Genomic DNA, 26,750 nt, shown 5'->3' with positions numbered 1-26,750 from the left:
TTAGAAGGCATGGTCCACCGGACTTATGGTAGCCCGATTTATATATGGATCGGCGTGGCAGGTTGAGTTAGGGTTGGGTTGCATTATAAACCGTTTCGCCTCCCCCCAAAACGACTCTCCCTCTCTTTTCTCTCCGGAACCTCCCGGGAACCCTCTACCCCGCTCGCCTCCGACGCTTGCGCACCGACCCGACGAGATCGCGGCACCGCGCTCGCCCGCCCGCCTCTCGCCCGCTTCCTGGGCTTGCCCACGCTTCGCCTCGCGCGCACCGCGCTTCAATAGCGACGAGCGGTGCCAACCTCTCACCTTGGTCTTGTCTCGCGCTCGTTCGTGAGTCACATCCTCTCTGTCCGCTGCCGTCGTTGCTCAAGGTTGATTCATTATGCTCCACGTTGCATGCTCTAATCTCCTGTATGTGGCAACTAATGATCCCTTTTATGGCTGACAAAATTTCCAGATGGATGCAGATCTTATTGCAGAGCAGCCAACTCCTTCAGGTCATTTAAATCGCATTGTCTTTGACTTGATGACAAATGGTGAAATAGTAAGTATTTCAATGTTAAAGCTTTTTAAATCTATTCTTAAGCGTAATGGTGGAGCAATTGATTATTCTCAAATAAGAATTTATGTATATTCTTCTGTCTCCATTGGATTAGACAATTTTAATGCTGTCTGCTTAGCCCTAAACACAACCTGTAAGTTTTTTCTCTTCATTTGGACTTAGGACCACATTGGTTTGGAGCTGCATTGGTGGTTGGGAATACTATGATTAGTGTTGTAAATGGTGGTGGCGGTGCGGCCAGTGCCTCGGCCCTAGGCAGTTGATTTTTTTTTTTTACTATTTTTATACATAATTAAATGATATATTAACTAAAGGATAAAAAATTAAATAAAGGATCAAAAATTTAAAAATTACTATAAAATATATTAACTAAAAATAAGAAAGTTAATCTAAATATATTTTTTAAAAATAATAAATAAATATATATATATATATATATATATTAAATTAATAGGATAATTTTATTGGGCTTTAATTAAGCCTATTTAAATTATCCCAATCTTGATTAAAATTTTAATCTAAAGTTCCGATTAAATCCTAAGTTTTTTTTTTAAAAAATGCTATTCTATTCTACGATCGGGTTCGTCGTTTCGGTGTTAGACGCGTCGCCTAAGCCTGGCGATGAGTCTGGACCTGTCATGCATGCCCGAATGCGTAGCCCAAGCTTGGCGATGCATCCAGACTTGTCGCCCGAATTCGAATTGGAAATGCTTTGCCGCCGCCTAAACACAAGGCGGTGCGGTTCAAGGTCGTGCGGTTGAGGTCCACCTCCCGCCTAGGCGGCTGCCTTAACTACTATTTAGAACACTGGCTATGATAGATGCCTTGAGTTATTAGAAAGGAAAAGATAAAAATTAATATCTAATAAGTTAGATGTAGTTACACTAGATGATAAAATGATGGATAATAGGGTGAGATGGTATGAACTAAGAAACCAATAAATATTATAATTGGAAGAGTTGAATTGATTAAAGTTGAAGGGATAGTGGTAGAGAGACAAAAATTAATTAATGTTCTAAAAAACATTTTACTTGATTAAATTATTACTAGTGAAGTTTCATTTTGTAGCGTGCAACATAAGGATAAAATTATGTATCTTACCTAAATAATTATGTTGGTGGAAGATATTGAAGGAATAAAACTATTCTAATTTCATCATGGTATGTTTTGATGAATAAAGTGTGTCAAATGTTAGTAAAACATGGTGCCATAGCTAACCATTACAGCCCGGGACTAAAATTTCGATATGGAATGATAGTTTGTCTTATGTAACTATCTTCTCTTTCCTTTTTCTTCTTGATCCTCCTTCCTTCTTGCACTTCTAATTTGTTACTAACATCTTGCGTTGACACTCCAACACAGGACCAAAACCACTTTGTTCCAGTCAACTACCAAACCTGTCTTATCATGTGTTGACACTCCAACATAGTACCCGAACTGTTTTGTTCCAGTCAAGTACCAAAACTGTCTTGAAATGAGATCCCCAGTAAACTTGACCTTTGGAAATAAAATATAAATTACACGTGCATTATACATAGTTAGCCAAACTCATGTTACTACGTGGAAGCCCTCCTTTTCTTTACGGTGTGCAATATTAATTGTACAGAATTGTAGTGTTCCTTTTAATACTGGTAATCTGTGAGATGGGTACTAAATTTGTTAAAATTTTGGTGTCAAAGAAGTTCCTTCTTGTTTTTCCTGACTTACATATTGTCTACTTTCACATTTTTCATCGCTTAACTTCCTTTTGATCTTGCTTGAATAGGAGAAGCTATGTAATGTTGGCATTATGGAGGTTAATGATGTGACTAGCTCAAAGTTAGGCTTGCCAAATGCATCCTCTCAGTGTGAAACATGTGGTTCCAGATACATCAGGGACTGTGATGGTGAGCTAACCTAGCTGACAATACAGTTTATTGATGTTGGGTTGAATTTTTCTATTTGTGTTTAGACATATTGTTTCATTTCTTTTACAGGACATTCTGGCTTTTTGAAATTACCAAAAGTGATTTATCATCCCTATTTCGTGACTGAAGTTGTTCATATTTTGAATCATATCTGTCCTGGATGCAAGTGTGTTAAAAAAGACCTACAAATGAAGGTCAGGTATCTATGTGAGCTGAATTTTTTTCTTGTTACAGTGTTAATTTCTATCTGGGTTGTCTCTAGAAGTTATTCTACTGTTTTATACTTTTATACTTGTCTATCGTCAATACTACATGATAAATCACAATTTCTTGTATCTCATGTTGGCTTTTGGAAGTTTTTCTCTCTCTCTCATGTGCTGTTTTTTTGCTCCTCCAAACTCTTTGGAATTTGGAGACCCGAACTGTTTGGGGTTCTCTCAGAATAATGAAATTTGTTAAAGGATTTATTGTAGATTGTAGATATTCTCTCGGATGATTCAGTTAAAGGATAAGTTGGAGGGAAGGCTTTGATCATTATCCCCTTTTCATCCTTATCAGAAAACAAATTGGAGTTGAAGAGATGTTTGCCAAGAAGAAGATGAAAAGGAGTAAGCTAGGCTGAAGGTATGTAGATTTACCTCATTAGCCTTAGGAAGATGATGAACAGAGGCTCAGAGAGAGAAAACAAATGAAAAGCCTTTAGAAAAAGCAGCCACCAGTGTGCTTGTTGTTGCTTTACAAAAAAAAAGGGTAGAACCACTACCTTAACACCCCCCCTAAAGCCGGCCCCACGGATATGAAGAGAGGTAAATGCAGGTACAGTGGCGGGAGGCGCATGGTGGGGTGAATAAGAGGTCACGAGTTCCTAGGACTCGACCCCTGTACGCCAAAGATGTTGTTGCTTTACAATATCTTACAGATGCTTGACAGTATGGAAAGAGAGGAAAATTCTAGCCTTGCTCCAATACCTTGTTGGGAGGAATGATGTAATTGAATCAATTAGAATTAACAAAATTACAGATGTAGAAAACCTAAACACAATAAATACTAAATAAATAAGAAAACCATGTGAGACTCATCATGATCATAAAGTGTTTGTTCCAGCTATTTGGGGTTAGCTATATGAAACTTATGCCTTGATTGAGCCAAGGCATCACTAATAACATTCTAATTAAAAAAAAATCATTTTCTTTCATTGACTAATTTCTGACAAACTATTTAATCCAACAACAATAAACTATTATATGCTCATGTTATATTATACAATAGTATGCTTGAACTCAGAAGTTACATTAAGCTACAAATATAGCTATAATGCAACTGCTGGTTAGTGTACATTTCTATATGCATGATGAAGAAAATGAGTTAAAAGGGATAATCTGTTATGTTCTTATTCTAAAAGAGAGATATTTTATCGTATTTTTAGGATTCAAACACAATACCCAGAGGAGGATTAAGTTTGTAATGCATATAAGTACTTACTCTAATAACTCCTAACTGATAATTCTATCATGCTTCATTGCAAGTTGTATTATGTGATAGTTTGCATTTTGTTTAACAGTATTGTGCATGATGATGTTGGTGAATACAATTAGATTCTTGTATTGTAATTGCATACTGTCTTCCTTGATTATAATATTTCAACTTTTAAGGATCTCTGAGTATGTGATCTAATCTAGTGAGTGTTTATTTCAGGGTTCTTTTATCTTAGAAGCTACTGAGGAAGACATAAAAGCAGGCATTTACTTCCTAGAGGCATTCAGTAAGAATCTTACTGCCCTTCAGAGGAAGTTGCTGAAGACTGTAAATAATTCCAAAGTTGGTTTCATTAAATTGAAGTGTTCTAAGCTTAACAAGGTATCTTATCAGCATAGAAACTAGGATGTATTTAGGAAAGTTTGTGATTAACTCTGTTTATGTATGTCGGGTTTTGTATTTATTATGATTTATGACTAGTTCGTCTATAGAACTCTGAGTTTCTTGATCTGCATAATGAAAAATAAATTTTACAACTTGTAATTTAGCAGTTTGATATATGATTCTAGTTAGAAAATTGTATGTTTGATCTTTCAATGTTTCCTTAAGTGTTTTTCTATCTGTTGAAGCCTGAACTTTGTGGTTAATGTCAAAGGACAAAAATTCTTGATGCAACTGAGAATTTTTATTTACTCAGTACATTTTCCTTACACGATTAAATTTTTACTTGGATTTTGTCATTCCTTTGTTTAGTGATTTATTTTGTCTTGCTTTGTATTTTCCTGAATCTTAGAAGGGATTTTCTTATATGATGCATGTACTGTACAAATGAAGAATTGGTCAGCAAAAGATGCTCCAGTGGTTTGCAAATACTGTACTGTAAGTACTGAAAGATTCTGTTTTACAATCTGCATTTTCTTAACTACTTGGAGATCTTATTCATGCGTTTTAACAGCGGAATGAAGATGGATGGTATCCGTCTGTGAAGTTTAAGATCTCATCAAAGGACATACTAGGTAGGAAAAGTCTTTCAATAGTAGCAGAAGTTAATGAAAAGCTGCCAAATAAGTTTCATGGTTGTAGTCTCAATGAAATTCTTCCCGAAGACTTTTGGAATTTCATTCCAAATATTTCTTTGCAGCAAGGGCCGAAGCCAAGCAAGATTGATCTTACACCATATCAGGTAACAACAGAACATGGTTATTTTATTCACTAAATTTACAGTTTTCCATATTGGTTATGTTATGCCATATGCCATTTTCGAAACTAGCTTATCATGAATTTTAGCACTTCCTAGAATGTTAATACACAGATTTCCTTTCTTCATTTTTTGTTGTTGCATGAATTCATTCTACTAAGTTAAGAATAATGGGATTATAACTCATGTATTGACCCTAGGCATAACTAATTTTGTAGTCTCATCTAGTGATTGAAATATTGAGTCATACCGATTGGCACGGACAACATTTACTGCTCTCCCTACCGAGTGACATGCATGGATTTTGGTGAGGCTATGATGAGTTGGATTCTAAAAAATGTTCATGTTGAAACTACATTTATTCAACTTTCGTTTATCTATAGTAATCTTTCATGTTTTAATTTTACACTTTACATAAGTATGAAAAAATGCTAATACATTTCCATGAATAATCAGTTGAGGGTGTGTATTGGATGAGGTGCACTACATAAAGCCCTACAATTGCTTTACCTCATTTGGGTTCTTGGGTATCATCCCTCAGCTCAACCTCTTCATTACTTTCTAGATTTGGAAGACAATGTTTCTATATGTTCAGGATTATGTTTGGGTTCTGTGGATTGTACTTTATGTTGGCATTTTGATGCCACGTGACCTTTGTCATGGCTGTTATAACACTGCATATTTTGGTTCGGGCTAGGATCAGGACTAGGACATTCTATCTTTTACTGCTTTGCAGATTAGCTTCTACATGTCGGATGACAGATTCAATACATGATGAGTAAATAGGGTTTCTGACTTAAGATGCACTATAGCATGGGGTGGTTCTGGCTGAAGGAGTTTGTCGATACACAGAGAACTTGAAAAGGCCAAGTTCTAAGGTCTTCCGGTTTGCATCTTCTAGTGATTGAGGGGAAAATAACTTGAAATTCTCTAATTTCTGTTCTAAGTCCGTTGTGAAGTCAAACTAGTCTCCAGTCATTTTAAACCATAGAAAGTTGCTAGTATCTTGATAACACTCCTGTGGTTTGTCAAGTGTTGAAATTCCTGTGCACACAACTGATCTTTTGAATATTTTATTCTGTCATCATTTTGTGTATCTTCGTTGCTAATTGTTTAGTTTTCAGGCATTTTGCTTGCTGAAGACACTTGATCCAGAATTTGTTCACCAGTTTGTTTCAAGGCGGGAGCTATTATTTCTCTCCTATATTCCGATTACTCCTAATTGTCATAGAGTGGTGGAAGCATCACATAGCTCTGCTGATGATCCGAAATTATATTTTGTAAGTTTTCTTTTTCTATTGAATATATTTTTATCTGTGTAGGTTAAGTACAATATGGACATCCTTGTTATATTTATTTCCCACATTGTTTCAATTACCTTTATGTGATATTGTATGAATGCAGGATGAACGCACCAAGGCTTATAAAAAATTGGTTGATTTAAGCAAGAAAGTTGTTGACTTCAGGAAACTTGAGCAGTTTGGACATATTGCAGCTTCATACACGGCAAGCCGCGTTCTTGACTGCTGGAATGTGTCTAAGGTACGATACAAATTTCCTCAAAGCATTTTTTGATGTAAATATGTCATGCTTTGTTTTACCATGCCATTAGATCGTAGGATGCCTCATTTAAACAATCATAACACATTTTGTTGCACCATATTATTATATATGTTAGCTAAGTTTTAATGGGGCAAGTAATAAATATATATGTAGTTCATCATAGTAAATGACATAAAGCTTTAGGCCTTTTTTATGTTAAACTTTCTTGGTGTATGTTATTTCAGATGATTTTATACTAATTTATGATAACATAAACTTTAAATTCAATTGTGATGAAAAATTTTAATCAAGTACAAAATATAGTTCCAATCATGGTTTTAAGTGTCGAGCCATGCCAGTTGGCATGAGCAAAATTTATTGTTCTACTTGCCGATCGACATGCAAAACCCTTTGGCGTGGTGTCACAATGGCACAACAATGTGGAAACAAAAATGAGAAAAAATTGAAGGAGAGAAAGGAGAAGAGGAAGAAAAAAAGATGTGTAACAACAACAAGAAACAAAGAAAAGAAAAGGAAGAGAAGAAAGAATAGTGGAGGAGAAGAGAAATATCGGATGGTAAGCAAGGGCGAGCGTTAACAATTGTGGTGATGCACAACAGTGTGCGACCGAGGCACTCTGCGCGATTAGGGAAGAATCTTGGGTAGCTTTGTGCGATGGGGAGGAATTAGTGGGAATGAGCAAACAAGAGTAATTGAATAATTCCATAACTTTTAAAAATACAATTATTCCAGTGAATATGACTCTACCAAACTATCATATATATTTGGTTTAATTTTAAATTGGTTACTATAAATCCAAATTTAGCTTGATTTGAACCTACTCCATCCTAATCACCATATCTACTCTATGGAAAATTAAAAATATTAATTTAGCTTAATTAGTAGTATAAAAATATAAAAAATTGAATAAGATAAAATTTGAAAGATCGTACCAGCAAGCAATAAAACAAATATGATGGAAAAATTAAGGTTCAATAAGATGAGCTAAATCATTAATGATTTAATAATATTTTATTTAATTAGGTTTAAATTAAAAGTATTCTATTTATTTTCTTTGACTATTTTTAGTTCATTTAATTTTATATCCAAAATATAAAAAATTTAGCTTAGATTATTTTTCATTCAATAATTGTAGTATGTGAAAAAATAAAACCAAATGATAGGATTTAAAATTATTTTACTTTTTTGGGTTTTATTAAACAAAATATAAAATTGTTATTTAATGCACAATTTTTTTAGTAAATGCTAATGAATAATTTTCAAACATAATTACATAATGTGATATAAGTATATGTTCATTATCCAAAAAAAAAAAATACATCCTTAATAATGAAAGCAAAAATTTTAATATATTATAAGGCTAAATTATTATAAAACTATATCAGCATGACACAATATGAGATTGAAACTTTATCGTTCTGATAAAAATCAAAACTCCAATATGGTTTGAAATTTTAAACCTTTGTTTCCATAATACAAAAATAGCAAGAACAATTAGGACACGAGATTTATAAGTAATGATTTTACTTATTCTATAATTTCAACAAGAAGGGGAGCCTTGACATAACAGTTTACTACCATGTGACCTTGAGGTTATGGGTTCGAGTTGCGGAAATAACTTCCTAAAATGCAAGGTAAAGATATATACAATAGACCCAATGTGGTCCTTTGGGACTCGTATTGGTAGGTGCTTTATGCATGGGGTTGTCCTTTTATAATTTCAACAAGAAGACATTGATGGAGATATCATTTGTATGATAAATAGGGAACAATAGAAATAGAGAGGATTTTCTTGAGTCTTATTGTATGTGGTCCTCTTGTGTTCCTAAGTCTAGGCTAAAGTTATCTTTTGGAAGACTACTTTAGGGTGGGTCTTACTTTATGGATATGTATAGATGAGTTGGTTGATGGGAAAGGACATTTTTTAGATCATTTCAAAAAAATAATCTAAAAAAATGCTTAAATTGATGCATGGAAGGGTTACTAAAAAAGATATAGGAGTAAACTAAAAACATTTAATGAAATAACTCTATACCTAAAATATTCAACCCAAGTAAGAAATAAATCAAATTATAAAGCAGCGAAAAAAATTAATTAAACTAAACTTATACCCAAACTTTCCACACAACTATCAATTTAAAAATCATGTTAAATAATTAATTCTCCTAAATAAAAAGATCTGACAAAATGAACTTTTATCGAACTTAAAACCTTTAAAACGTAACTACCTAATTCACATTTCATATAAAAATTATTTTATCTTGCAACAGTTAGGTGTAGTTCTGAGAAAAGGTAAGTTGAGATGTATAGATATGTTGAAAGTAGTAGATTGTGAATAGATTATGTTAAAGTGGAGGGAATAAAGGGTAGTGGGATTTCAAACAGGTTTTTAGTCATTGTGGTTACAAATTAATTTGAATATTACTAGTCATATAGCCTTGTGTATCACTAATTATATTTATAAATTTCACAAGTGACACAATTCATCTTTAATAATGATAAAGGGCAGCCCGGTGCACGAAGCTCCCGCCATGCGGGGTCCTAGGGAAGGATTCATTGTAAGCCGCCTTACTCTGCTTTTTGCAAGAGGCTGTTTCCCGTGACCTTTTTGGTCACATGACAACAACTTTACCGTTGCGCCAAGGCTCCCCTTCAACTTTAATAATGATAAATGAGTAAAAATATGTTAAAATGTTAGGGATTTGTTGAACAATGACCAATAAACTTTATAATCAAACAAGTTGAATCTAGAGTTGAAGACATAATGTGAAAAACCTCCAAAAATCTAGTTAATTTAAACTATCTAGATAGTAGATATTACTTGCAATATCACTAGTGTGCATAATATTAAATGTAGGGATAAAATTCATGTAGTTGAAAGTGGAGGGACTAACATGATTTGCTGATGCTGATGAAGGCTATATTATGTTTTTTTGTTGGTTCTCTAAGCAACAAGATTCTTCTACTATTGTTGTACATTATCCATCTTTTTTTGTTTAAATTTTGAATTTATGTTTTTTTGTCAGGACATCTCATTCTTGTGCTAGCTTATATCTTAAATGAAACTCTAGGTAAGTCATAGAATTAGAATTATGCTGATTTAAATAAATAGGTGAAAATATATTTGTTGTTGTCACACATTAGGGAGAATATTAATCCAACATTGCCCCCTCTACCTATATATATTGTTATTAATTGACTAAGGATTTTTATAGAAACACCTGTCATAGTTACACACTTATCCATAACACTCCTCTCAAGCTGGCTCCAAAATATTATAAAGTCAATTTGTTATAGAAAGAAAATGATGATCTTATTCAATTGTCTTTTCTTTTGATGAAGTGACTATAAGTGGTTTCTATTTTTTTTTTTCATAAAATACATGATTTGATACTATATACATTGCAGTGCAGTTTGATTATCATATTAAAGCTTCATTGACCCTGTAGAGGTGTATCCTAGCTTGGTCATCAAATCCCTAACCTAAATAAGCTCACATGTTGCTAATGCCATGCTCTTATATGCTGCCGCCACAATTTGTTTCTTACTTTTCTAGGAAATAAGATTACCTTCTAAGATAATACAATAACTAGATAATGGATGTAGATTGTCTATCTGTAGGAGTCTACACAGTCTGTATCAAAATAGCCAATTATCTGCAGTTGACATAGATCACAAGATAATATAACTTTTGGATTTTTGAGGTATCATAGAATTCTCTGAGTTGCTAATGGTATGTGTTTGTTATAAATGAATTGTATGCGCCAATATGTTCTTTCACTAAATTCCTTATGCTCACACATAACATGCTTTTTTATAGTTCCGTGCTCCTAATCCTTCAAATGAAGATTCTAAAAGTACATCTGGATTAAGATGGATGAAAGATGTTGTTCTAAGCAAAAGATCAGATAATGCATTCCGTCTAACTATGGTTGGTGATCCTAAGATAAGCACAAACGAAATTGGCATTCCACATTGTATGTCCAGAAAGTTAACTGTTCCTGAGCATGTAAATGCTTACAATATTGAAAAGCTGAACATGGTTTGCAATCTTCGTCTACTTGCATATATGTGCTACACACTTCCAGGGGAAGGATTTTTAGTCAAAAGCAAAGGGAAATTAACTTCTATAAAAAAAACCAACCAACTTCAGGTTGGTGATATGCTATATAGACCTTTGGACAATGGGGACATTGTACTTGTCAACAGACCCCCTTCGGTTCATCAACATTCTCTTATTGCTTTGTCAGTGCGGATTCTTCCTATTGAATCTGTTGTTTCAATAAACCCACTGTGTTGTTCTCCACTATTAGGAGATTTTGATGGGGATTGTTTACATGGTTATGTACCACAATCCATTGGCTGCAGAACAGAACTTAAGGAACTGCTTAGCTTAGACCACCAGTTATTTAATGCACAGGATGGAAGAAGCTTACTTTCCTTGACACATGATAGCCTCACTGCTGCATATTTGCTGACAACAAAACAGGAATTTTTTACCAAATTTGATATGCAGCAGTTAGCAATGCTTTGTTCTTTTCCAGTGCCACCTCCTGCAATTGTCAAGGCTCCAGAATTTCTGACTTCTCTCTGGACTGGAGAACAATTATTTGGCATGCTTCTTCCTCCAACTATGGATTTTTGTAACAAAAATATTATGATAAGTAAGGGTGAGGTCATGTCCTGTTGTGGTTTATCTTTTTGGCTGAAGAATAGTACATCTGGTTTGATTACAATCTTGTTCAAACTTTATGGTAAAAAAGCCCTTGATTACCTCTATGATGCTGATCAACTTCTCTGTGAATATTTGACAAGAAGAGGCTTAAGTGTTTCCTTAAGTGATATTTACCTGTCTTCAGATTTATCCTCACGAAGGAAACTGATGGATGAGGTGTCATTTGGATTAGAAGAAGCTGAAGATGCTTGCTGGATTAAACAGCTAATTATGGAACCAAAGATGAATGAGGCACTAAGGTGTCATAATAACAATGAAGATTCATTAGGTTCTATGAGTCAATACAAACTTGCTTCCAAAAGATGTGCTAGACAGACTTCTGTTTCTGCTTTTAAGGATGTCTATCAAGAGCTTCTAAGTGCAGTCCGTCAATTTATCAGCAAGGATAACTCAATGTTGGCAATGGTAGATGCTGGAAGCAAGGGAAGCTTGCCAAAATTAATTCAACAGGGTGCATGTCTGGGACTTCAACTTTCTCCGTGCCCACTGCCTTTTAGAGTTCCTCGTAAACTTAACTGTGATTTGTGGAACATGCAAAAGTCAGATGATTCTGCAGTGTCAAATGCAGTCGAAATTTCGTGCCAGCAAAGTTTTTATGCTGTTATTGGTACTTCTTTTCTTGATGGTTTAAACCCATTGGAATCTTTGATGCATGCGATATCTGGCCGTGCTAATCTCTTTTCTGAGAATGCAGAAATTCCAGGAACTTTGACTAGAAAGCTTATGTTTTACATGCGCGACCTTTATGTTGCTTATGATGGAACAGTTAGAAATCCATATGGTCAGCAAATTGTTGAGTTCTCATACGACACATCACAGGGTTCAATTGAAGGCAATATTTTTAAAGGTACATGTGAGAAAAAAGATGTTGAATGTCCTGGACTAGGCGGTCACCCTATTGGATCATGGGCTGCTTGCACTATTTCTGAGGCTGCATATGGAGCCCTTGACGTTCCAACGAATAGCATTGAAAATTCTACACTTTTGAAATTTAAGGTCATGCTGGCATCTAATTTTTCTTTATATATATGCCAGTTATTCAAGGATGTTGTTGACTGCTGTGTTTTCTATTAGTGCAACTTTTGTTCTTTTTTCAGATATATTCTATTGTGTTTCTACTTTGATTCATTTAGATGTATAGAAATAGTGTGGATACGAGTTTTTATTAATTTCATAATCCTTTTATCATTTGTCTGTCATGATTTGATTTACCAGTGCCATTTCCAACAATGAAATCATATTGGACTGCTATTCATCTGCTTCTATGATATGGATACCTCAGTGTCTAAGTGAGATCTATAAGTAGAGCTTGATATTTCCAACCATGCTTTTCTTTAATCTCCATTCACCACATGAATATTGTTGTCTGATTGGAAGATAATAATTGTTACACTCAATTTCAATGGAATGAGAATATAAGATATGAACCTATAAATTCTTGTTGTGAATCAACATCAACTTTGCCTACTTGAGTGTCATTTTTTCGCCTAACATTTCACCTTTTGAAATATTTATTTGTTTATTTTAACTGTGAAAGGTTGTGTTCTCAGCTGAACTTGAATCTTAACCAATTTATTAAAGTTTTTATAACATATGGAGTGCTATTTATTTTCTTGATCATGATCTTTGTTCTAGGAATCTGGGACTGTAATATCAGTAAGCTATTATAGATAGTTAAGAGTTGTATACGTGGATAAATCTGTTCTCTCCATGCTTGGAAATGCTAACATTTGTTTTTGAGAAAGGTAGACAGAAGATCTAATGATTTTGTTGTAGAAGTTTCTGGCAAAAGAAGAGTAGTGCTCTTTAATTATTTCTTGGAACTCAAAATCTTGTAGTCAATCTGTAATTACAATTTTGAATTCACAGATGTTTTAGTTTTGTTTTCACTATCATTGTTGTCAAGTTGTATTTATCCCAACATTTTGGGATCATCTAAATGGATGTTATGTTGTCATTTATTCCATGCAAGACTTCATGGTGTTTGGTCAATTTCATTTCATAATTTGTCTGAACCACTTTTATACATTCTGTTCTGTGGCAAAACCTACTTAAAATTTTCTTTGATTTACCACCATCACAATCATAATCAAGTATATTTGGCAAGTAGAATATATTGGAACTTTTATATGATTATATTATGAAAATGTGATTCATTCGTGGGGTTTATAGCTTAACTTTACATGATACAACTAATCCATATAGTTGCTAGTTGCTAGTTGCATTAGTTGACCTAAAAGGCACAATTTAACTTTTAGGCTTCTATGGTTACAGTCATCTTTAAGAATTAGATAACATTATTTCCAAGGACTTGAATAATGTTGCTAAAATATGAATGTCTGATATTGCAGAGAGTGTTGGAATGCAACAAGACTAATTCATCTGTCAAACAAGTTGCCTTACTTTTTCTTTCAAAGCGACTACAAGACTGGAGATATGGTTTTGAATATGGTGCCATAGAAGTAAAGAATCATTTGGAGAGAGTTTTCTTTTATGATTTGGTTGACACTGTCATGATATAGTTAGTATTTAGTTTGGTACCATTTAATGCCTTGATATGTTTTTTCTTATTTGATTTCCTTATCTTTAATTGTTTTTTTTCAGTTATAATGGCCATGATGTTCAAGGAACAAATCTCAGTCCATGGATTGTGCATTTTCATTTGAGCAAGGTACTTGATTTTTATAATCTTTCATGAACCTGTGTTCTTCATCTATGTGCTTATGGCTGTATGAGATTGGTAGCCATTAGTTTCTTTTTCCTGACAGGATAAGATGACAAGGAAAAGTATAAGTTTGCAGTCTGTCAGTAAGGAGCTTAGAAAGTGTTATGACTCAGAAAAGAAAAGGATAGACATTACACTTCCAAGATTACATTTTCTAAGCAAGTCAGTTCTTTATCTTTTTTATGTCCTGTATTTTCATGTGGCTGATGGCTAGCATTCATAAATGATTTTGATGCTTGTAGAAATTCCTGCAAACAACAAATCTTCATGTTAGGTTTGCTTCATGCTTGACACACAGGTCAAAGTGAATCACATTTTGGGAAGATTTACATAGAGGACTAGTAGGGTTATTTCAATGCATAGACAATAGTTTTATAGATACTAGTTACTAATAGAATGATTTATCACTTCCATAACTCAGCATTGTTAGGACCGAAAAGTAGCTAGAGGGGGGGGGGGGGGGGAATAGCTCTTCGCGTGCTCGTTGCTCGGCGTTGCTTGTTTCTTCGAAGATGTGCAGCAGAAAATACAGAAACAACTCACACAACGCTAACACGGTTGGTTTACTTGGTATCCACCTCACAAGAGGTGACTAGTCCAAGGATCCACACCACGCACGCACCCTCCACTATGAAAACACTCCTTTTCGGTAACTACCGAGGGCGGAGAAGCCCTACAAGACTCAGTACAAGAAAAGAGGGAAAGGATACAAGAAATACAAGCTTACAATGAGTACAACCCCTAACCCTAGCTTCTCTTCTTGACTTTGATCCGCCTCTTGACTTGGAAACCTTCCAAGATCCTTCAAGCGATCCAAGCAGCCTTGCTGTGGAGAAGCTGGCGAGGATCCGAGATGAACGGTGAAGAGACGCCGCAACCCACCCTCTATAAACGACGCCACGGTCGGATCCCGATCGATTCGAATATCTGATCGATCGGGAGGCTTTTGATCGATCCACGGATCGATCCAGCGCCTCGCTGGAAACGCTGGATCGATCCACGGATCGATCCAGCGCTCTCTGCGCACAGCGTCCCAATCGATCCATCGATCGATTGGGACCTCCGATCGATCCACGATCGAATCTGATCCCGGATCGATCCATCGATCGATCCAAGACTTGATTTTGTCCAAACCAAGTCCCAAACCTCCCAAACCAACATCCGTCAACCTCGACTGTTGGTATGCCATGCCAGCATCTAGTCACTCCTCGACTGCTAGACTCCTTACCAAGTGTCCGATCAACCTTTGACCCACTGACTTTTCTCCGCGCCAAGTATCAAACCTTCGACCTACTTGGACTTTTCTTTCACGCCAAGTATCACCAATCCTTCGACCTACTCGACTTCCAACACCGGACGTCCGATCATCCTCGATCCATCCGGATTTTCTGCTCGGCTTCACTCACCGGGACTTTCACCTAGCTTCACTCACTAGGGTTTTCCATCCGCCTCACTCACTAGGACTTTCACCCGACTTCACTCACGATTTTCCATCTGCCTAGCTTCACTCACTAGGACTTTCACCTGGCTTCACTCACCAGGATTTCCATCTGCCTAGCTTCACTCACTAGGACTTTCACCTGGCTTCACTCACCAGGATTTCCATCTGCCTGGCTTCACTCACCAGGACTTTCATACTGCCTAGCTTCACTCACTAGGTCTTTCATTTTGCCTAACATCCCAGTTAGGACTTCCCAGTCAAGTATCCAGTCAACCTTGACCTACTTGACTCTTCTTCAATCAATATCTTATTGTCAAACATCTAAACCCAAACCAAGACTCAGCTTGGTTACCCAGGTCAACCTTGACCTGAGGGATATTGCACCAACAAGCATAAATTTGGCTTATATATATATATATATATATACATGACATCATTTATGTGATAGTCGAGTAGTTTAATTATTTAGTGGGAATGTTCACCTTTCATATTGGCACCATAAAAACTTATTAAGGTATAATTTGTATGACCTTTTACTATTGATTTTAGAAGTAAAAACAGTCAAATGGCATATAGCCAAATTGCATGTTGCTATTTAATCTTCTAGATTTATTTCATTGAATTTAAGGTAATACTAGCATGGCTTCTAGATCATAGTTGAAATATAGTGGCTCAAATGTAACCATTTAAAGTTTGGATAATTGCACATAATATTATAAGATCTTAGGGTATACATAGGGATGACAATTTTTCTCACGGGTGTAGTGCCCGTGCGGAAAACCCAAAATGGGGGTGGGTTCGGGGAGTATTTTCGAGTATGGGTTCAGGTTCGGAGATTTTTCAAAACCCCACATTTGAACGGGGGTAGGTATGGGGATGGTATCCCCATCCCCAAACCCATCTCGATACGACACGATGGGGCATGGGGATGGGGATTCGCCGATTAGTTCGGTAAATGTTAGATGGGAAGCGGGGATGACTATCCTTTTAGATGTGTTCTTGGAGTTGGGAAGCGGGGATGGGGACGGGGATGAGGATTCCTCGATTAAATGGAACTGTGAATGGGAGCGGGGATGTAATTCAGAGGCGGAGATGAGGATGGCAAACCCGTCCCCTCCCATTGCCATCCCTAGGTATACATCATGATCAAGATGCACCAAGACTAAGATTACATATATATTTTACAACCTCAAGTTAGCATGTCAAACTTTTAGCATAGTATAATCAAGCAATTTTGTGTAAGGGTTGTTTTTGGACGTGTAACTATTAATCAGTTGTACCTAATAATTTGGAAATTATCAAAAATTCAGAGGATAGAATTGTGAAGTGTAAACATGCAGGGCTGCATTGAACTTAAATTTTTTTGGTTTGAAAAATAACTATTTGATCCTGATCTTGATTTTCATTCTGAAGTTTTACAAGTCCATGATTTACTTGAATTTCAACTTGGTTATCTTTCTAAATGAGGTTTACATAGCTAAATGGGTTTGAGCTTAAATACAAAAATCTACAAATTAAACCTTTTGGCTGACCTATGCAACCAAAAAGTGTACCTAAGCTTGGATTTCATAAAAGCATGTTAATTAGTGACCTGAACAAGATTCCCTATGTGCTTAAACAACTTGAACTCTGTATGCCCATGCCTTGTACATTTGACAATTGAGGTTAGCTATGCTATTGAGGCTTTGCTGTAATTACTAAACAAAGTGGGTGTAGATTCAAAGTGTACGTGGCATCAATAGGAATGTTGAGTGTCCACTTAGATTATCTCTGTGTTGAACATGGGTATGTAAAGGATATATGAAGCAACTCAAAAGAGAATCTGAGCAAGTCACTTGAACATAATTTTTATTGAGCCAATTACTGAATGCTTTGTGATTTATTTGGTTCTTTTGCAGCTCTAAATGAATTAATTTCTGTGTGGTCTATCTATAAATGCTGTGATTGTGTTTTCTCATGTGTCTGTAAAAGTCTCATGTCAGCATATGTGAGCTTATGTACATGTTATGATATAATTTCCGGAAAGTCATTACCATTTTTTATTGTGCTTTGGTTTGGTTTAAATACATTTTGTTCTCAACATTTATTTTGTTTGTTATCTAACATTATGCACTTCAATTGACAAATGCAAGCACTAAACCTTTTTTTGTAAATTTGAAACGTACATACCTATGCAGGAATTGTACAGCAGTAAATAAGCACAAGGAACATGATGCAACTTTTTGTATTACAGTTGGTGTTGAAACTTCAGGGTCACAAATAGAGGTGGATACAGTAAGAGATGGAGTGGTTCCATTTCTTCTTGCAACACTCGTTAAAGGTGGTGATTATATTTTGCATCAGCGTTATGAGGTTAATTTTTCTTAAGTATGAAAAACTATGACCATGTCCAATAACATTCTTAGAAAAGAATTTGCCTCAGGTATCATAGCAGAACAGTTTCTTACTTGGATGTAAGATTTAAACTTTAATCAATGGTCTAAACTTGGAATCAATAAAGATTTGGACACAGTTAGTCCCTGGCCAGATTAACAATGTATTAATCCAAAACTCTATGATTTGCCTGTTTGGTTTGGTCCAACTCAACTGCCCTAGTATTTCTGCATTGCCTGACTTATGAAAATAAAGGATTGTGTATTTTTCAGTCCAAGTTGTGTAAGATATGCGTCCTGGGCACTTCATTGTTTTCATCAAGTTAACTGCTTTTGTTTTCTTGCCGGTGTGCTATTGAATGTTCTGCTTAGCAGACTGTGTTTCTTTTATTTTATCTACATTAAGCTCATAAATCATGGTAAATGAAATGAAATTGTTGTCATGTAATAAATAGATCCAGATTTTACTTTAAAGCTCATAAATCATGATATTCTTGTCCCAAACATCTGTTTCTCTTGCATATTTTATAATATGGTTTTGATATCCCCTTTGCAATAAAATTAAAATTAATACATTTAGTATATTGACAGGGTTTTCTGCTTCTGAGAAGGTTGAAATTTTATGTGATTCTTTTCCTGGTTTTGGTGCTGAACTCTTTCTGAAAGTAACAATGTCAAAAAGATCTTCACCTGGAACTTTCTGGAGTACCCTTCAGAGTGCCTGTGTACCAATAATGGACCTGATTGATTGGGAACGCAGTTATCCTGATGATACTTTCAACGTTTTTAGCACATATGGAATAGACGCTGCATGGCAATACTTTGTAAAAGTGCGAACCTCATGCTAATTTTTCTTTATTGATAGTTTCTTTTACTCAGTTTTAAGTATTGATAGGCTATGAATTATTATGACACTTGCAGTCCTTGACGTCAATAACAACTGAGATAGGAAGGAATATACTCAAGGAACACTTAATTATTACTGCTGATTGTCTATCAGTGACTGGAGAGTTCCATGGACTAAATACCAGAGGACTCAAACGGCAAAGGGATGACATGTTAATCTCATCTCCTTTTAGTCAAGCATGCTTATCTGTGAGTAATATTCTTAGCATTTGTAATTTGTTCCTACATTTTTTCCTAGCATTTAAGATAAAATGTTGGGGGTGTATTTTCAGAAACCTGTAAGTTTCTTTGTGAATGCTGCTAAGCAAGGCTCTGCTGATGGTTTACATGGTACTCTGGATGCGATGGCTTGGGGTAAGGAGGTCCCTGTTGGAACTGGTGGACCTTTTGATTGCATATACTCTGGAAAGGTAATCTGTTGAAATTTGCCAACCATTTTCCAGCAAAAGGAATCCATACTTGTTGCCAAAATTATAACATCCTAAATTCTAACATCCTAATTTTTATCTGCAATCTCTGTATTCTTTTTGAAAAACAATAATATAGAATAGATCACTTTCTAAATCAGATTTCATAATAAAATTAATTGGATTACTTAATAACAACAACAACAACCAAGCCTTTTCCCACTAGTTGGGGTCGGTTGTATGAATCCTTTTACGCCATTGAACTCTATCTCCTATTATATCATCATCTATATTTAAATAAATTTTATCTTGTTTTATTGTTGCTAACCAAGTCTTTTTTGGTCTTCCTCTTCCTCGTTTGATATGCATGTTTATCATAGTTTCACATCGTCTAACTGGAGCATTTATTGGTCATCTAAGTACATGTCCGTACCATCTTAAACGCGTCTCTTGGAGTTTGTCCTCAATAGATACAACTCCGACTTTCTCTCTAATGCTCTCATTCCTTATTTTATCCATCTTCGTATGTCCACACATCCATCTTAACATCCTCATCTCTGCAACTCTCATCTTATGCTCATGTAGCTCCATATAACATAGCAGGTCTAACTGGTTTTATAGAACTTACCTTTAAGTTTAAGAGGTATTTTACGGTCACATAAAACACCCGACGCTCCCCATATTCTATGTAAGACGTCTCTCTTAATCCCTCCATCATTTTATAAAAATGATCCTAAATATTTAAATCTCTCGGTTCCGGTCAACTCGTCCTCTCTTATCTTAACAATTATTTCATTACTTCTAATATTGCTAAATTTAAATTCCATATATTCTGTTTTTAATCTACTAAGCTTAAAACCTTTCCCTTTTAGTGTTTCCCTCCAAGATTCTAACTTAGCATTTATTCCTTCACGTGTCTCATCTACCAAAATAATATCATTTGCAAACAACATGCACCACGGTACCGTCTTGAATGTGTGCAGTGAGTTCGTCCATAATTAGTGTAAAAAGATAGGGACTTAGGGCTGATCCCTGATGTAACCCTATCTTTATTGGAAATGCTTCAGTTACTCCGCCTAAAGTCTTTACTTTGGTCGTTACATTCTCATACATATCCTTAATTAGTTCAATATATGTTACGCTAACACCTTTTTTTTTTAAAATTCTCCATATAATTTCTCTTGGGACTCTATCATAAGTTTTTTTTAAGTCAATGAATACTATGTGTAGATCTTGTTTTTGCTCCCGATATTTTTCAATTAATTGTCTAAGGAGATGTATAGCTTCTATTGTCGACCTTCCAGGCATGAGCCCAAATTGATTTTCTGTCACTGGTCTCCTTCCTTAATCTTTTTTCTATTACTTTTTCTCAAAATTTCATAGTATGACTCATTAGTTTAATACCCCTATAGTTTGCACAATTTTGTATGTCTCCCTTGTTCTTATATAAGGGAATTAGAGTACTTATCCTTCATTGATCAGACATTCTTTTCGTTTTCAATATCATGTTAAATAATTTTGTAAGCCATTCAATACCTTGTTTCCCTAATCACTTTCATACCTCTATCGAAATATCATCTGGTCCAACGATTTTTCCATTGTGCATCTCATTTAAAGTTTGTTTTACTTCTGAAGTTTGAATTCTACGATAAAAATTAAAATTTCTATGCTCATTTGACCTAATTAAATTACCTAAGTTAAGTTGGTCACCTAAACCTTCATTAAAAAGTTGATGAAAATACTTCTTCTACCGCTCTTTTATTTCTCCATCATTTACTAATACCCTATTACATTCAGCTTTAATACATTTTATTTGGCTAAGATCTCTTGTTTTCCTTTCTCTCACTTTAGCTATTCTATAAATATCTCTTTCCCCTTCTTTTGTATCCAATTTTTGATATAACCGTTCAAAAGTTTCATTTTTTGCTTCACTCATTACTTTCTTAGCTTCTTTCTTGGCTATTGTATATTTTTTTAAGTTTTTCTCGTTCTTACAAATATATAATTCCTTATAAGCTAATCGTTTTTCCTTCACTTTCTTTTGTTCTTTCTCATTCCACCACCAATATTCTTTACTTAGTGGTGCATGTCCCTTTAACTCACCGAGTACACTCTTAGCTACTATTTTCAACTTTGATACCAGCTTATCCCATGTTGTATTAGAGTCGTCGTATATTTCACCTAATGCTTGTACTTCTACCTTCTCCTTAAATATATTTTGTTTCTCATCCTTTAACTTCCACCACTTAATTTTAGGAATTGTATATATTTTCTTTCTATTGATACTATGTTTAAGGCGTATATCCAACACTACTACCCTATGTTGGGTAGTTAAGCTTTCTCCTGGGATGACTTTGTAATCTTTACAAATCTTTCTATCCTTCTTCCTAACCATAAGAAAGTCAATTTGCGATTTATTATTCTCACTTTTGAATGTGACTAAGTATTATTCTCTTTTCTTAAAAAACGTATTAGCTAATATAAGGTCATATGCTATCGCAAAATCTAATATAGTTTTCCCTTCCTCATTCCTCGTTCCAAACCCATAACTCCCATGTACTCTCTCATATTCCTCATTTTTCACTCCGACATGCCCATTTAGATCACCTCTTATTAAAATCATTTCATTTGGTGGAATATTTTGTAATATTTCATCTAAGTCCTCCCAAAACCTTAATTTGGTAGCTTCATCTAATCCTACTTGTGGTACATATACGCTAATTATGTTCATAGTTTCTTTCGCCACTATTATCTTAAGGGCTATAATTCTATTCCCTTTTCTAACTACTCCTACAACTTCATCCTTTAACAAATTATCTACAATGATACCCACTCCATTTCTTGCTTTACTCTTTCCAGTGTACCATAACTTAAAACCCGAGTTCTCTATCATCTTTGCCTTCTCGCCTATCCATTTTGTCTCTTGTACACACAAAATACTAATTTTTCTCCTAATCATCATATCTACTACCTCCATTGATTTACCAGTGAGAGTTCCTATATTCCATGTTCCAAATCTTAGATTATTAGTTTTCCTATCATATTTGTTCTTATCTAACCTATGGTGTGAGAACTTTTGCCTATTTAACACTACACCCAAGTTCTCATGGAGATGTAGCGGTCCTTGCTGAGACGTTACAGTCGGATCCTGTAACGCGAACTCTTGTATATTTATCATTACACCCGAGTTCTGGAGATTTTGCGGTCCTTGCCGAGACGTTACAGTCGGACCCTGCAACGCGTTCCTTCCGGGGAACAACCTAGCATTAGCACAATAGTTTACTGGATTCATTTATTGAATATTTGCCATAGTTTGACGCTGGCTGGCAACCTAACGCAACCCTCCTCCTTTATCCGGGCTTGGGACCGGCCATGACCGGTCATCATGGGCGGAGTTGGATTACTTAATAACATAATCTAAAAATAATAAAACGAATGAATTTACACAGGTGCAAGCTTAAAAGGTTAATTGCCAGTTGACTCAAAGTTCCATCCAGTCGATTGGATTGAACTTCCAGTCAATAGTTGCTCAAATGCAAATATTTTATTCATTGAACTTTTACAGTAGACTCCAGGACTGAACTGTTCATCTGACCAAGATCTATCTCTTTTCTACTGCATCGGGTCTATGACTCCTCCATTCTTGTAAATCTAGGCAAAGTCTTGAGATAGAGATAACCCGCAGTCCGCAGAGTACATCTCGGGATCTATTGCCTCTCAGTTGTCGGTTTCAACCAAGTTGTTAGGTAGCCTACCTCTATCTAGCTACAAGCATCATCTTTAATAATGCTGGCCAAAAGCAAAGTCCAAGATTATGCATCATTTGTAGTATCTCACATCTTTCAATCTTGTGGATACTCTTTCTTTCCCTCAAGCTTATCTCATGTCATATCCTCGGTCCCTTGGATGCACCAAGTTTTGCAAGCTTGATCATTCGCCATCATTCATCCTTCGTTGACTAATCCACCTCATTTTGGACCACCGTAGAGGACACCTCACATTTGGTTCTCGGTACCTTTGATGCACTAAGCTCCCCAAGTGCTTGTCATCCTTCTTTCATCACCTTCTAGTGTCCACCTGGTGTCAGATCCTCAGTTTCTATGCACCAAACTCTCCAAGCTTGCTTCATGTGCCATCCTTCTCCCCTCACTTAACGCACTCAGCTCAACTATATTGAGTCATCCATCCAACCATCAACTTGACTCTGTCAAGTCTTCCATTGTACCGAGTACCAACTCGACTATGTTGAGTCACCAAGCTCCTATTGCACTATTCCAAATTGTTTCATGTTTGATTCATATGTCAAAAACAAAGAGAAAGCTAACTTGAATCCTTAGCTACACATCAAAACAAGCTTCTCGAACCCGACTACTTGGGAGCATTGCTTTCTTAACATTTAGGTGTATCCCTTCTCACCTCTCACTGATGCCAATTAACTCTCATCTAATTTTGCACGATTCCTCTCATCTAATTGAATCAGGTATATTGATGTTACAACTATAATAGAATGAATGAATGAATGTTGAAGGATAAAAGCAACATAAATATGGTGTCCCACACAATTTTTATGTGCAGCAAGCAAACTCTTTATATCACCTTTTTCTCAGATTAAATATTAAAATATCTGATCTATCTAAAATATTATTGATGATATTCTTGCTGGAGATGGCTTCGACTTCTACAATGAATTTTGCCTTTATTTCATTGTTCTACTGGTTTTAGACGTTCTTTTTCAAAAATATTTCAACATATTCTCAAGCTAATTTTCATCATGGTTTAATTCCATCAATATAACTTCGTTCCTGATGTCTAAAAAGAATTTTGTTCATGTTGCCTAAACCCAGGCGAGTATGGAATTAGAATTCAGCACATCAATTGTCCTTGTTTATGATTACTCATCAATGTACATTTAACAAATTTTATCTAATTGCCTTGTGATTTCACATCAAGCTATGCATAAAGTGAGGGAGACGCATATTTCTTTCTGTTCCCATTTTCTTAGTCTTTTTTTTGTTAATCACATTTTTTTTCCAGGTTCCTAACATATATGGAAGACAAAATATATATGAAAAGCTGCATAACCTCAAACCTGAACTGCAGTGGGGTGGCTGTAAAATTGACATGGAGTGTAATGAATCTACACCTTCCCAGTGGAAGTTGCAGCTTAAGCAGTCTAGCACATTCCGTGGTACCATAGATTCAACTGACCTATCAGCTTCAGATGAAGACTACATAGAGAAAAGGTTTCTAGATAGAACTGCAAGTAATAACTGGAAAGTTCACTATAGGTGGCTAGAAAAGTCAACCAATGGTTATCTGAAAGGCACCCAAAATTTAGGGTTTCTATATAAGCCTTCAGATTGTTCTGTTTCATGGACCTATGTTGTGGACATGGGAACTTCATTAAGAGAGATACTACACAAGTAAGTTGGATTATTGCACAAGTAAAATGAATTTAAGTTTTCTCCCTTTGTTGCAAACTACTTTAATTTTAGCAGCGATCTTATGTGATGTATGTCTTCAAGTTGAATTTTTTTCCTTTGACCAACTATTATTTCAACAAACAATGCTTGCTGTGTAAAATCAAGAATGCTGTCATTGGATAATTGCTAGGATTTCATAAATTGTAAACAAATTTAAACTAGACAAGGTAATGTATTGATGATTTTTTATATAGTTGTTTTTATCCACACTGATAGTCTTTATATTTTTTGAATCACTCTCTTAATTCAGTTGATGAATTCAGATTGCCAATAAAATTGAATTGCTCCCATTAAGTTAGATCATCATATGAGTGGCTCTGTCTGGTAAAACAATAACTCCTGTGGTTAGAAACAGCTTCTCATATAGCTGTCTCTATCAGGTAAAAGTTGACTAATAGTTAATTTCTTGCCTCGAACACTGATGTTTCATTCAAATTATTTTGTCACATTTGTTTGCTGTGTTTCTATATTTATATCAACTATTTTATTTATTTATTATCTTAAACAAGTGTTTGTTCTTGAAGGTACCCAATTGATGGATATCTAGATGAGAAAGATAAATCATCATTAATGGAAGCTTTGCAATATCATCCCAAAAGTGCTGAAAAAATAGGAAGTGGAATAAGAGAAATCAAGGTATTTTTTGGTTTACAAGGGGGCGTTGCTTATTATTATATTTTGATAATACAAGTGTGAACATCTAGAAATGGTTGGTATTATAAAACATCCTTAGCTAATGGGTCCCTCTTTAATACTGATTGGTGTTTACTCATGAAACTAAAGAGTTTTCAAGAATAGTTGTTTATGCTTTTTGATAAATATATGCCTAATGGATAAATTCTCAAGTAATCTTCAGTACTATTGTTGATTTTTGTTGAGTATGTAGACATTGTTGATCTAGTGGTTAGACTGCCATCCTGAACTGTGGAATTTCTCATCTATATAAATTGTTTTTGTGAACTTTTTCATGTCTATATAGTGAATGTTTCCACACCAGAACTATTTCCAAATTGGTATTGATGTTACTTTGTGTATCTATGCTCTTGTTGTATTGATGCTTGCACATTGCAATATTGTTTATGGATATAACAATCTAATGGTTGTGATTTCATTACATCCCAATTAAAATTGCAAACAACATGCTTCTTTTACCTCACAGTGACTCATATCTATATGAACCTTGTAGGATGTATGCCCTTCAGTTTAATATGCATGCACATGTAAATATGTAAACCTCGACTCTATTATGTTCCCACAATGTTGTCATACATTGAATCCACCTCTTGAGATCTTTTTTCTAATTGGTTGTTACATGGAATTTGTCAATGGTACACTCTTTTCTAATGTTTGTTAGATGTACTTCTATATTCCTTGTCAAATCACCTTCTCCTTGTGGCTTGTGGGTGCCATTGTGGACATTTTGTTTGGGCAACTAAACAATCTTCTCTTTCAGGTTGGGCATAGTACTTTGCATCCAGGTACCAGATGTTTTATTCTTCTAAGGTTGGATGGTACATTGGAAGATTTCTCATATCGCAAATGCATTGTAGAAGCTGCTAATTTAATTTCACCAGAGTTTGGCTCACTTGTCCTCAGTCTGATCTGAGAGTACAGAAGATGTCTGTAGTTTACTTGAATGAGAATTAGGCTGTGAATTTGAAGAGTAGATAACTAACATCTGATCAAGTTTGGGAAGCTTTACATGGAAGGTCTTATCTTTTGCGTTATCATGATGTATATCCAAATTTTATGGAGAAGACGATTAGCTTTTTCAGAGGCTTGAGGAGACACTAAAGTGACACCTCATTTTCCTTTACTGATTATTGTTCATACGAAAATAGCAATTTGTATATATATCAATTTTGGTCTCAAATTTGTGGATGCAAATACAATTTATGCTAGTGCATGATGTAAATGGGTTAGTCAATTGGACTAACCATTTAGTGGGGATGTTGACCCAATTGCTCTCTTGCTA

At 35.2% G+C, this 26,750-nt stretch overlaps 1 protein-coding gene across 1 annotated transcript; it reads left to right on the top strand.

Annotated features, from left to right (window-relative positions):
* Nucleotides 1–75: 75 nt before the first annotated feature.
* On the top strand, nucleotides 76–26,750 carry LOC121996124 (DNA-directed RNA polymerase IV subunit 1-like). Its single transcript, XM_042549962.1, has 20 exons — nucleotides 76–371; nucleotides 458–544; nucleotides 2,328–2,448; nucleotides 2,539–2,663; nucleotides 4,165–4,326; nucleotides 4,780–4,824; nucleotides 4,901–5,128; nucleotides 6,268–6,423; nucleotides 6,548–6,685; nucleotides 10,527–12,437; nucleotides 13,793–13,962; nucleotides 14,046–14,112; nucleotides 14,210–14,328; nucleotides 17,785–17,927; nucleotides 18,571–18,809; nucleotides 18,901–19,074; nucleotides 19,158–19,295; nucleotides 24,327–24,715; nucleotides 25,300–25,411; nucleotides 26,229–26,750. Exons 2-20 carry the CDS (start codon nucleotides 458–460, stop codon nucleotides 26,379–26,381), a joined length of 4,677 nt encoding a protein of 1,558 aa, XP_042405896.1. The 5' UTR covers nucleotides 76–371; the 3' UTR covers nucleotides 26,382–26,750.

This window comes from Zingiber officinale, chromosome 6A, assembly GCF_018446385.1.
Source record: "Zingiber officinale cultivar Zhangliang chromosome 6A, Zo_v1.1, whole genome shotgun sequence".
Taxonomy (NCBI): domain Eukaryota; kingdom Viridiplantae; phylum Streptophyta; class Magnoliopsida; order Zingiberales; family Zingiberaceae; genus Zingiber; species Zingiber officinale.
Note: the sequence above shows the minus strand (reverse complement) of the source record. Positions and strands in the feature narration are given on the sequence as shown.